Source organism: Erithacus rubecula, assembly GCF_903797595.1.
Source record: "Erithacus rubecula genome assembly, chromosome: 11".
In the NCBI taxonomy this organism is placed as follows: Eukaryota; Metazoa; Chordata; class Aves; order Passeriformes; family Muscicapidae; genus Erithacus; species Erithacus rubecula.
This window is the reverse complement of record NC_136663.1, coordinates 57,819-69,527: the sequence shown is the minus strand read 5'-3', so window position 1 is coordinate 69,527 and position 11,709 is coordinate 57,819. Positions and strand designations below refer to the sequence as shown.

At 39.2% G+C, this 11,709-nt stretch overlaps 1 protein-coding gene and 1 long non-coding RNA gene across 3 annotated transcripts; one reads left to right on the top strand and one right to left on the bottom strand.

Moving 5' to 3' along the window:
* Nucleotides 1-410: 410 nt before the first annotated feature.
* LOC306806682 (tubulin alpha-3 chain) lies at nucleotides 411-4,525 on the bottom strand. Its single transcript, XM_079315651.1, has 5 exons — nucleotides 4,388-4,525; nucleotides 2,730-2,952; nucleotides 2,056-2,204; nucleotides 1,049-1,729; nucleotides 411-817 (listed from the first exon to the last, which is right to left on the bottom strand). The coding sequence occupies exons 1-5, from the start codon at nucleotides 4,388-4,390 to the stop codon at nucleotides 521-523; spliced, it is 1,353 nt and encodes a 450-aa protein (XP_079171777.1). The 5' UTR covers nucleotides 4,391-4,525; the 3' UTR covers nucleotides 411-520.
* A 184-nt stretch (nucleotides 4,526-4,709) lies between these two features.
* On the top strand, nucleotides 4,710-10,459 carry LOC306806222. Of its 2 annotated transcripts, none has more exons than XR_013775424.1 (3): nucleotides 4,710-4,822; nucleotides 5,817-6,426; nucleotides 8,990-10,459. It is a non-coding gene; the product is annotated as an uncharacterized lncRNA (long non-coding RNA). The 2 variants fall into 2 exon arrangements; XR_013775425.1 differs by lacking the exon at nucleotides 8,990-10,459 and adding an exon at nucleotides 8,465-8,852.
* The last annotated feature ends 1,250 nt before the right edge of the window (nucleotides 10,460-11,709 follow it).

The window sequence follows — 11,709 nt, the reverse complement described above, 5'->3', positions numbered from 1 at the left end:
AAATCACACCCAAACCACCAAACTCCCCAAACAAAAGCCTAGTTATTTCAGAGAATATTGCCAGTTGGAGGGGACCTACAAGGATCTTAGCTGGAGGGCTTATATGTGATTGAAACCTCAACCTTGGTGGTGTTAGCTCCATGCTCTAACCAGCTGGGTCAGGGCTTTTTACACAAGCCAACTGTCTTATGACAAAACTCCTTCCATGTGTCTCTAAAGCTCTACTCATGTAACTATACTAGTAAAGGGTATTAGTTCTTGGCTTTTTTTACTAATGTTGGGATGGCAAAAATTACTATGCACGATTAAAGCAGGTAACAGATGTGCTACCAAAACCTGCAATCTCAAATTGTCCTTCCTTCATGAATACACACATTAATAGTGAAGAAGAAAAAAAAAAAAAGCAGCAATATAATCTTTGGGATTTTATTTGGAAGCACGTTTGAAAGCAAACAAACAGGGTTCTGCAATTTACTTTTTTTTTTTTTTGGTAAATAGATTTTTCCAGGCTTTAGTTTTCTCAATATTCATCTCCTTCTTCAGCCTCTGCTTCTACTGAGTCTAGGCCAACTTCTTCATAATCTTTCTCAAGGGCAGCCAGGTCTTCCCGGGCTTCAGAAAATTCTCCTTCCTCCATCCCCTCCCCAACATACCAATGCACAAAGGCACGCTTAGTATACATGAGATCAAATTTGTGGTCAAGCCGAGCCCATGCTTCTGCAATAGCAGTTGTGTTACTCAGCATACACACAGCCCGCTGCACCTTGGCAAGATCGGCACCTGGCACCACAGTTGGAGGCTGGTAGTTAATGCCCACCTTCAAGAAAACAAATGTGAACTTTCCTTAGGAATGCTAAGGCTTAAAGACTCATTTCTGTTAACAATCAAAAAATTACCATGATTACAAATAAATAAAATAGCTTAGAGTTATTTTGCACTTTATCAAAATATTTAACAGGGACATTACAACATTGTAGCATGACTGTCACCTCTGAAGACTACACAATTCCTAATCATTTAGGTATTGAGCACTTAAAAGGCTACATACCTTGAATCCAGTTGGGCACCAATCCACAAACTGAATGGTACGTTTAGTCTTGATAGTGGCAATGGCTGCATTGACATCTTTGGGCACAACATCACCTCTGTATAACATGCAGCAGGCCATGTATTTGCCATGGCGAGGGTCGCATTTGACCATCTGGTTGGCTGGTTCAAAGCAAGCATGGGTAATTTCAGCCACAGATAACTGCTCATGATATGCTTTCTCAGCAGAGATGATAGGGGCATATGTTACCAAGGGGAAATGGATTCGTGGGTATGGAACCAGGTTAGTTTGAAATTCTGTCAGATCTACATTGAGGGCTCCATCAAAACGTAGTGAGGCTGTGATGGATGAAACAATCTGCCCAATTAATCGGTTTAAATTGGTGTAAGTGGGTCGGCCAATGTCCAGGTTACGACGACATATGTCGTAAATGGCTTCATTATCGACCATAAAGGCACAGTCTGAATGCTCTAATGTTGTGTGGGTAGTTAGAATTGAGTTGTAGGGTTCCACTACAGCAGTGGAAACTTGTGGTGCTGGATAAATTGCAAATTCTAGTTTAGATTTCTTGCCATAGTCAACAGACAGCCTTTCCATGAGCAGTGATGCAAACCCTGAACCAGTGCCTCCTCCAAAACTATGAAAGATAAGGAAGCCTTGCAGCCCTGTGCACAGATCAGCCTATAACAGGATCGAAAAAGATGGGAGAAAAAAAATTATTGATGGTTTTGGAGAAATCAATATTCAAAAGCATTTCTGTCATAGGTTTGCTAGTTTTACATTATTATTATTTAAAAAGAAATAGTTTAACAGTTTAACTGGTTTAACTGATTGAATTTTTATTTAAAGGAGGGGGACAGGGCAGGCCAGGAAATCAAAGGCTTATTTCGTTTTGAACAATGAACTATACACAAAACTCTTAATGAAAAAACAGCAAACCATCAATATAGCTAGCTGTAGAGCTGTATCAATTATTTTAAATACTAACTTGCAGCATGAATCCTTACCAGTTTGCGAATGCGGTCCAGCACTAGATCAACAATCTCCTTTCCAATGGTATAATGGCCTCTGGCATAATTATTGGCTGCATCTTCTTTCCCAGTAATGAGCTGCTCAGGATGGAATAACTGCCTATATGTGCCTGTACGTACTTCATCTACAAAAAAACCCCAAAATACCACATCATAAATTTGATCACTTCTGTGTATGTTACCTAATGACTACACGCAAAGCAAACATGCAAAAAGAGTGCAGACAGCATCTCTGACTACATGCAGCTTGTCTGACTGGTCTAAATTGGTACAACTTCTGCCCCTTTGTCTCAGGGCAAACATGAGGCACACACAAAGCAGTATTTGTACATAAGGAACTCAGAGATCACTCATAAAGCTACATTACAGGTACAGACATGATACTGGACAGCACTCAAACAGATCTCTATATGCAGTGCAACAGTCTGGGAAGATGATCCAGTCGTAAAAAAGTTCTCCTGTTTTCCAGATATTGTTACCTATAGACAATTATTTAATTTCTTTCAAATAACATTAACTGCAAATGTCAAAACAGAATCCAGACACATGTTTTTAAATCTATCATATTCTAAACAAACAAAAAAAGACAGTAGGGAATCCATAAAGGATTCTCACTTTTTCACTTAAAACCTTCAATGTTGGGTACATACCAACTACTGTTGGCTCCAGGTCTACAAACACTGCTCTCGGAACATGTTTACCAGCTCCCGTCTCACTGAAGAAAGTGTTAAATGAATCATCTCCACGTCCCATAGTATTATCACTAGGCACCTGACCATCAGGCTGGATCCCATGTTCAAGACAATACAATTCCCAACATGCATTGCCAATCTGAACACCAGCCTGGCCGACGTGGATGGATATGCATTCACGCTGAAAAGTAAAACGAGAATGATAATGAGACAAGGGGTTACCTGTCTGCAGGTATGAAAGATCTATGATCTTTCTCTGCTGCAATATTCCCTGGTTGCTCGTAAGTAACAAATTAAGAGAACAAGTTATCTGCTGCAGGCAAGATACTACTCACCTTTGCTGACCTGCACTGACTTTGTGAATATTGGAAGATCCTAAAGACAACACAGTCTCTATACGTGAATACAAGTTCATTATCCCTTAAAATGCTGCACATATATTAATGTTCAGCATAGTCTCTTTTTCACCTTCTTTTAGTTTTTGGAAGACCTCTTTATATAATATCCCAATTTTCTTGTTTCCAGACCACGAACTGGGTAACAGTTGCAGGAGTCTTTCCTAGACAGGACTATTAAGCACATTTCCCTTTATAATAAGCACACTGGTATCCAGGCCCTGGCAATTAGTTTGGGTTTTTTTCATACATATTCCGATGTGAAATCATCCTAGAATCGCAATGAAATGTAATCTGCCCCCTTTAAGCCAGCTCCTTTGATTCTACGCAACTGTGCCATGTATGTTTACTCTCCCAATACCTCTATTGCCTTAGATCTGAGATGGAAATAAGCTGCTTTTCTAGTTTATTGTTTCAATGTATCTAGAAAAAAGCAGAGGTGGAAAATAAAAAGCAAGATGTCTGGGTCGCTCTTTCCAGTTTCCTTGGTGGCTTCCTGAAATTCCACAGTCGCCGCTCCACCCCCGCAGATCCGCCACGAGACACGCGCCGCCCGTCCCGCCGCCGGCCACACCCCCTCCTCTGATTGGCTACCCCAGTGAGCGGCGCCCTGCGCACGCCGCCCCCCCCCGCCACCGGCCACACCCCCTCCTCTGATTGGCTACCCCAGTGAGCGGCTCCCTGCGCACGCCGCCCGCCCCGCCCCTCACCGCCACCGTCCCTCGAGCACGCGCTGTGCTCGCTACGGCTTCACGGGCCAAGGCAGCCCAAAACAGGCATATAGATCCGGCTGGCGACCACCATGCTGTCCCGCTATCTCCCCGCTGCTTGGACAGTGGTTTCAGTTCGCGGAGGAGATGCCTGCTCCGAACAGACTTCCCTTGCACATATCTCGTCTTGCTAGCTATCGGCCGGTTTCTACGCCTCGCCTCTCCTAAAGTTAATAAACTTTCACACTAATTTCTCTGTTTCTCCCCAACCCTTCTGTGTTAGAGCTACCGCGGGGATTTCAAATAGGGACTGCCTGCGAGTCCTGCCGCAACACGTGCAGTCATGAACTCTCCTGAAGTGCCGCAATAGAAGCGGTACCAAACGCCGTTTCTCCCTCCACAACCACAAGGATCCCGTCTCCCAAACGCCCTTTCTCCCTCCACAACCACAAGGATCCCGTCTCCCAAACGCCCTTTCTCCCCCCGCAGCTGTAAGGATCCCATCTCCCACCATGGTGCCTCGTTAAGGTGACGAACTCCGACTGTGCCACAATACGTCTGTCGCAGCGACCGACCAGCACCAACTGCCGACCGTTAACGGCCTCGAACCGCTCGCCTCAGGCGCTGGCTCCCCATTGGCCATTACCCGCGCGGACAGGGCGCGAGGGAAGGCCTCTGATTGGTCGAGGGCTCTCTTCTCCCGGCGAGGGGCGAGACTGCCACAAGGCAGAGGCGTGTCCGGAGGCGGGGCTTGAGCAACCCGGGGCGGGGCGTGCGCGTCGCGCGCTCTCGAGGCGGGAAACGGCCGTGAGGCGCCGGGGGTTGGCTGTGGAGGTTTGCCGTAAAAATGGAGTGGTACCACAGGGCTAAGCTGTTTTCGTATGTAAAGGTGTGTATTCTGGTCATGGTGATACAGAAGTACTACCTCCTGTAGGCTCTCCTGATAGTAGGAGGATAGAGATCTGCTTTCCCAAGGGAGATTCATTTGATAGAAATACAAAACGGGAGTGGTATTGTAATTACAGTATCACTCTATGAGTAGTAAGCATTTTCCATTTCCTGCTTTTGACTAGGCAGATTCATTTTGGGACTTCGGGAAATTGTGTGATTGACGCCTCAAACCAGCTGAGGAAGGGGGAGGAGACAGGTGCTTCCATGCTCAGAATGAAATATTACTGAAAATGTCAAATAAAAAAAATTATTACTCTTGAAATATAAGAATACTAGGATATTCCAAAGAAATAGGCCAAAATATAACATCTTCACCCCTTTGAACATTAGTGTCATTTACAGTTTTTGTGAGACGAGGAGGACACCCCTGTTGATTTTTCTGGATACCAGAAGACAGTAAGACATGGTCAGAACCTTTTTTAGAAGTTTGTTGTTTGTTTTCCTGAAGCATACAGGACAGAAATGTTATTTGAAAATTGTTCAGTATTTATTTAGAGCTTAATCATTAACTAAGTATGACTTGAATTCCTCTACTTAAAACATAAAACAATCTTAACTATAAATAGCGCCACATCCATAGCATTGTTGCTACTTGTACAGCTGCCACGTGAAAATTGCTTATTCCTATTAGTTATTGTGTTGCATACATGCTTATTACTGAGCATACAGTTGAGATATTTTAAGTTCTAATTCCCATTTTCCCAGGTAGAATTACTCTTTAATATATTTTGAAATGGTAGGCCAGAATTTTCTGTAGTATGGGGCAGCTTGTGTTTTTATGTATTGCAGACTATATCCTTATTGTGTAGCAACTGTTCTGATTGCATTTTGATCAATGGAACTGTTTTGAAGCATGAGAGATCAGAATGTTTCCTGTATGGAAATCTCTGGATTTAAATATGTTTCTGTATTTGCAAGAGATAAAACTCCTGAAGAATTGCGTGAGACATTACTAAGTAAAATTAAGTTGGTTCTGAACTCTGTTTCAGATGAAGAATGTACAGTTTGCTTGGAATCACCAACTCATCCTGTGATAATACACTGTATACATGTGTTTTGTAAAACATGTATTTTTTGAAGTCCTCAGAAATGAACAGGTTGGTTGTTCTATGGTTAAAAGTAATTGTAATAGCTATTTGAAAGCAATGAAGTGCTATCACCAGAAGGGCCATCTAGCTATTGTTCATTTAAATTGTGAAGAGTTTAAACCTAGTTATCATCTGGCCTGTAAAAACTATTGGCCTGAAGTCTGTCTGTGGGGACAGCAGCTGTCAAACTGAACAGTGGTAAGGTCCATCAGTATTTTCAAAAGCTTGTTCTGTAGTTCTTACCTTAAATTTTCTCTGGAGTAAAAGTGTGCAGCATGGTATGCCTCTATATGGCTGTGTGCCTTTTCACAGCTTGTATGTGGTGTAATACACATATATATTATTGTGCTCAAAAGAGATCAAAGCTGTGTATTGAAGTTGACTGTTGAATTAAAATAATGTCTACTCTCCGTTTTCCAAGCTGATAAACTTTGACAGTGAAATAGCTGTTTTGGTAAAGGGCTGTCTTTATATGTCCCTTCTTTGCACTCTATCCAGAAAAAGCTTGTGGGTGAGTATACTTGGATTGCTCTTTTGAAAAACATAGTATTTATTTTTCTTGTGTGCTTCTAAGATATACTTTTTCTTTTTGTTTGCCCTTTTCTTTCTAGGGCAATATAATGGCATGGTAATCTCACCATCTGTATCCACTGCTGCTGCACTTACTCTTGGGAGTTGTTCTGACTCCTCCTCAGTCAGAATAGAGCTGCAAACATTAGCACAAACTGGGGGTGTTCTTCGTTAGGAACAAGCAGGGACAGGTTACAAGTTAGTCCCTGCTTGTGAATAGTCCGTCAACCTAAGAAGACAGAGGTGGAAATTGTGGTCTCCCTGGCTTCTGGACTGACACTGCCACATAAACAAAATTCTGATGCAGCTGTCCCACTCTATAGTTTCTGAGAAATTTGAGGGAAACTAGTGAAGGAAACAGCACTTGCAGAGGTCTTTCTCCAGTGCAGAGGTTCTTGACGTGTCTGCAGTAGTCAGGACCCCTACTGAACCTTCTGTTGCTTTTAACATGCAGAGAAATGAACTGGATTATGATGTGTTGGAATTATCATTATTATATACTACTTGACTGTAAAGTAGCATATAGCTTTTGAACTATCACAATTTTCTAAAACAGTGAGTGAATAACCTTCAAAGTGATTCCTGATTTCAATCAATTGCCAAGGAAGTCTTTGCAGCTTTTAGACAAAATTCTGACCTGCATCTAAATCCCAAAGTTGAGAAATTCACTGTTTCCACATGATAGGTACTTGTACTAGTACTGCATCTGAGCTGAGTAGTTTCTGAATAGTTTACAATTTCCTAGTAAATAACATGGGAAAGTACTTTAGGTATCACCTTGAAAACAAAGGAGACCAACAAATTGCATATCCTCTCCCCAAAGCAGCTTGGGTTCAAGCAGGATTCTTCCAGGCAAGACAATGGTTTGCATTATTAATACAAATGACAGCATCAGTGAGAAATGAGATGTGAAGCGGCAAACACAAAACTGCTGAGTGAAAAGTTTGGTCTCTCATGGTTTTACAAACTTGGAAATCATTTTATATTTCTAATGTTAACCTAAAAGCCTTTACCAAAAACTTATTGGTAGTTAACAGCTTGAGAGTTAATATTACCTTTATTTCAGTCTTCTGTTGAGACTAAATTTAGAGTTGTGCAAGTAAGTAAAGATCCTGTGCAGAAGCCACAATAAAGCTGTAAGATCTCTATAGTAATTCTAATGTCTTTGTGTATCAACTGCACTCCTTTAAAAGCTTGCCAGATATGTATTCAAACACTTTTTTGTTCTAGCTGTTCATTGTGAGATTTTTTTTGTCATTTTCATATGCTTTTACCATAAGTCTTCAGTATCTGTGTTGGCAATGTTCAGCTGACTTTTGTGTGTTGTTTATAATTACAGTACTAAAGTGGAGAAGGGATGCAGAAATATGTGAGCCTTTTATTTTAAAAAAGTCTTTATGAGAACTGATTGGGGTTTTTTTCCCAGAAAACTTTTTTTCAGATTTAGTAGAATACATTTATTTTGTCTTGTCACTGGAGGATTTTGGGTTTGCTGCCAAATCAGGAATGGCTCATTCATTCACTATGTTTGGAAAACCGTTATTTCAAATTTGTTTGTGTTAAACAATCTATCTCTTGAAAAGATATCTTTATTGCTGCAATAATGTATCAGACTTATGACTGCCAGTCTCGTTAATTGGCTAGCGATTCATTCCAGATTAGCAGCCCCCAGTGTTCATGTGCTTTATGAAGTCTGTTTTGTAGCCTCTCCAAAGATGCCTTGGTTCCATGGTCAGATTTCTGTACAGAGTTAGATAATTTTAAAGGGTTGCTCTGATAGGCAGAAGTTTTTTCAGGTCTGTAATTTTTGCTTCACAAAGTTGTCCATTTGTATAGTGCACACAGTCTATTATTAAATTTTCTCAGTAGTCCTATGAAAGTGCTATTGTATAAATTTTGCTTTATCTAGAATATACTTCAGATAAAAATGCTTTTGGTGTTAAATTATGTCTCATTTCATGTGTCTATTGGGGAAAAAGAGAAGATACCCTGTGCCTGGTCCTGACAAAGCATATTTCATCAGACTGCTATTATTTCTGTGCAGGCTTTGAAGAAAAAGGGTAAAAGGTCATTCTTTTGTTTGTAACTAAGAAAGATATTGTCTTTGAAAGATGGTTTATTTTTTGCATATTTTAAATAATCTTACTTTCATAGCCAAAATATATCCTTGCTTTAAAACCTTGAGCTACTTATTTCAGTAAAAATATGCTCAGAAAGAGGACCATTTCACCTTTAAGGAAAGCTGAGAATTAATAAAATGTGAAGTGTTTATGTCATGTTAATAGTCTGGCAAATAAAACATTTTGACTGACACATCAGAAATGACAAAGTGTGTTTACAAGAATGAATCCTTAAGGATTTTTTTACATGAACATTAACATAATAAATGCATAAAGGTGCTTTGTAAAGGTGGTATTTATCATTCACTATGATAACAGTAAAATAAACTTTTAATACTTTTAATACTGTTTGGGCTTATGCATAGCCAAATACCCTTTCTGTAGGAATGAGCTTCAAGTAGACAACTTGGTGGAACGGTCCCCTGGAAGAGGAAATACTCCAGAAATGGAAAGAAGACTGATAAGGAGTGGATATCTAGCTCCAATGTGCTTTCTTAGTGTGTTTTATTTAGTTTTCATTCTGGTTTTGTATAGCATACTCTATAATTGTGTACATATAGTGAACATACTATATGTATTGATAAAATACCTCACATTATTATTTATAAGTCTGTTCAGCATGTCTAGCCAGCACAAAAGAAAACGCATACAAAAATCACACTGCAAATAAAGTTTGCAGCAGGGAAACAAGAGAAAAGGAACACCGGTTGTAATTTGATGCTGGTCATTATCTGGTACATAGATGTGTGTTAATTAAATAAAACTTCCTGTAAAGATCTTTTCCTTTTGTTTCAGTTTCTGAAGATAGAGCAGTTTTATAACCACTGAAATTTATTCAAATATTAATTTACTTCTGGAAACAAAATCTAAAGAATCCTTCTTTCTTAAAGCTTATTTAAGCAATATATATTCTGCTCTAGAGGGGAAAACTAAATGCACATATGTTCAATATAACACTTGCCAGAAAAAACATTGCAATATTTTTATTTTACTTTTTAGACTTGTTTCTCAAGGTCTGCCATATCATTTTTCTTTGCCTCCTCTCATTTGTTGCCAGATTTTGTATCTTCCTGCTCATTCTTTGACCTTTTCATTTTGAGATTGCTTTTCTGAAACATTAAGTTTTTAACTTTCTATGAAGAAATTATTCTTTCAAATGCTGGTTACAAATTTGTTCCCTAAAAATGTTTTTGTGGAGGCTTAAGAATTAATTTCAGACATTATGCCCTAGAATAAATGAAGATTTTTATTGTTTGGGGTGTTTTTTAACTGGTGCAGTTACTTTCATTCTCTAGTTAGCGGTTCTTTACGTCATCATAGCTGAACCTTGTTGAGAAAACTAGCAGTGTTCTGCCTCAAACCCAATTCCTTGTTCGTTTTGTTCTCATGTTGGTTCCAAGAGAGCTTCTGGTGCCTCCTTATTCTGTCACACTTAGCCAGGGGTCTTGCATACCTTATTTGCCTCAGTGTTTCTTGGGGAAGACTTTCTCACTTCTTGGGTATTGCTGTGCTAGATCACTTGCCCTGGGGCTGTCAAATTGCTCAAGCCTTATTCTCTGAAGTTCCAGTATTTTGTTCCTATTTTCCATATACCCTGGAGATAGGGGACTTGCAAACTTTTGACAATGTCAAGTATGTCTGGAAAATGGATTGTGAATCCTCCTTCCCAAGGCACTCTCAGTCACCCTGTAGTTTGTGACTATTAAAATGCTGAACTTTTCATTTCCCATGGAAATTAGAATAAAGCCTATCCACAGAATTCAAAATTAGTTCATTTAAAAGGCATTACTGAACAGTGATTTCTCTCAATTGATGTGAACTTTATCAAAGCCATCTGTAGGAATGGACTCTAGCCAAGTCAGAATAAGTTCCTTTCATTTTAGATAAATATTTTACTTGATTTCAGGTAGTAGAACTACAGAGAGATAAGTCCAGCTGCTAAATGTCTGGTTGTTTCTCAGTTCACAGCTTTCTTGTCACTGATAGAAAATAATTGAAGCAAGTAGAACTTATGTTATTTTTAATAAACATGTGATTTTATGGTATTTTAGAAAGATCCCTCAGAGAAAACAGAATTTTAAATAAGCATTTCAAAGCAGAGGTCAGGATTTTAGTGTATTTATTTCCTGTTGTCACAGAAAATGGATTGTTAAATTGAACATTTTTACTTTCTCTTTAGAGAGTCAGGGTTTGACTTTACTGATTTTGATGGGTCAGTGGCACAGAAGAAAAGAATGGAAGCAATTTGTTGTTTCCAAAGCAACCAAGCAGGGTCCTGAACTGTAATGCTTTTGTCTGTGAAAGTGGGTGGAGCTGGATTAAATGTGACAGCAGCTTTCCTAGTGTTTTTAATGGATCCCGTGAGTAATGGGTTGTTCATAATGATATTGCCTAATCTAAGTGAAGCTTCTTTAGTCTTTTCCTAAGAGGCAGAAGGAAAGCTCTTCTGAGAAAGAATGACCCTGATGAGTATCTGTTTAAAAGACAAACAGGGCTTTTCTTCATTTGTTTCCCTAGCATCTTCTTGTCTTAACACTGTATTTTTGTGCTGTCCATTTATATGCTAGTAGTACTACTAACAGAGCAGTATGACACTTTACCATGTAGCATATGCTATCTGTCTGTTCTTCATATCTCTCTTGCTTTCTGATAATTTTGAATGAGGTTTTCTATTTGTTGTTTATGAACTTCAAAAGCCATAAAGTGGAATTCAAGGAACAGTGTATATTTAATGAAGTGCTTGTCTGCTCTAGTCTCTTCTGTTATCACAGACAATTTATTTATAAATTAAGACATTAGTCTGAGGTTACCTTTTGTGGTCATGGGAGACTGGTAATACCTACATTTAGGAAGTTTTTTTCCTTTCATTAAAGCACTCAGAAATGCAAAATTATTTATAAGGAATAAAAATGTAAATTACCTTTATTGATAGCAAAATGGTATTCATAGCAAAATTGGTTCATATGTTGTCTCATTATACCAGATTAAGGGGTTACTATTCACTTCCTGCCTTCCCCCATACACTCCTCTGCTGTAATTCTCAAGCTTTTTATCAGTTGGAAACTGAAACAAAATCTGCATTTGAAAGAAACAGAGTAAATTAA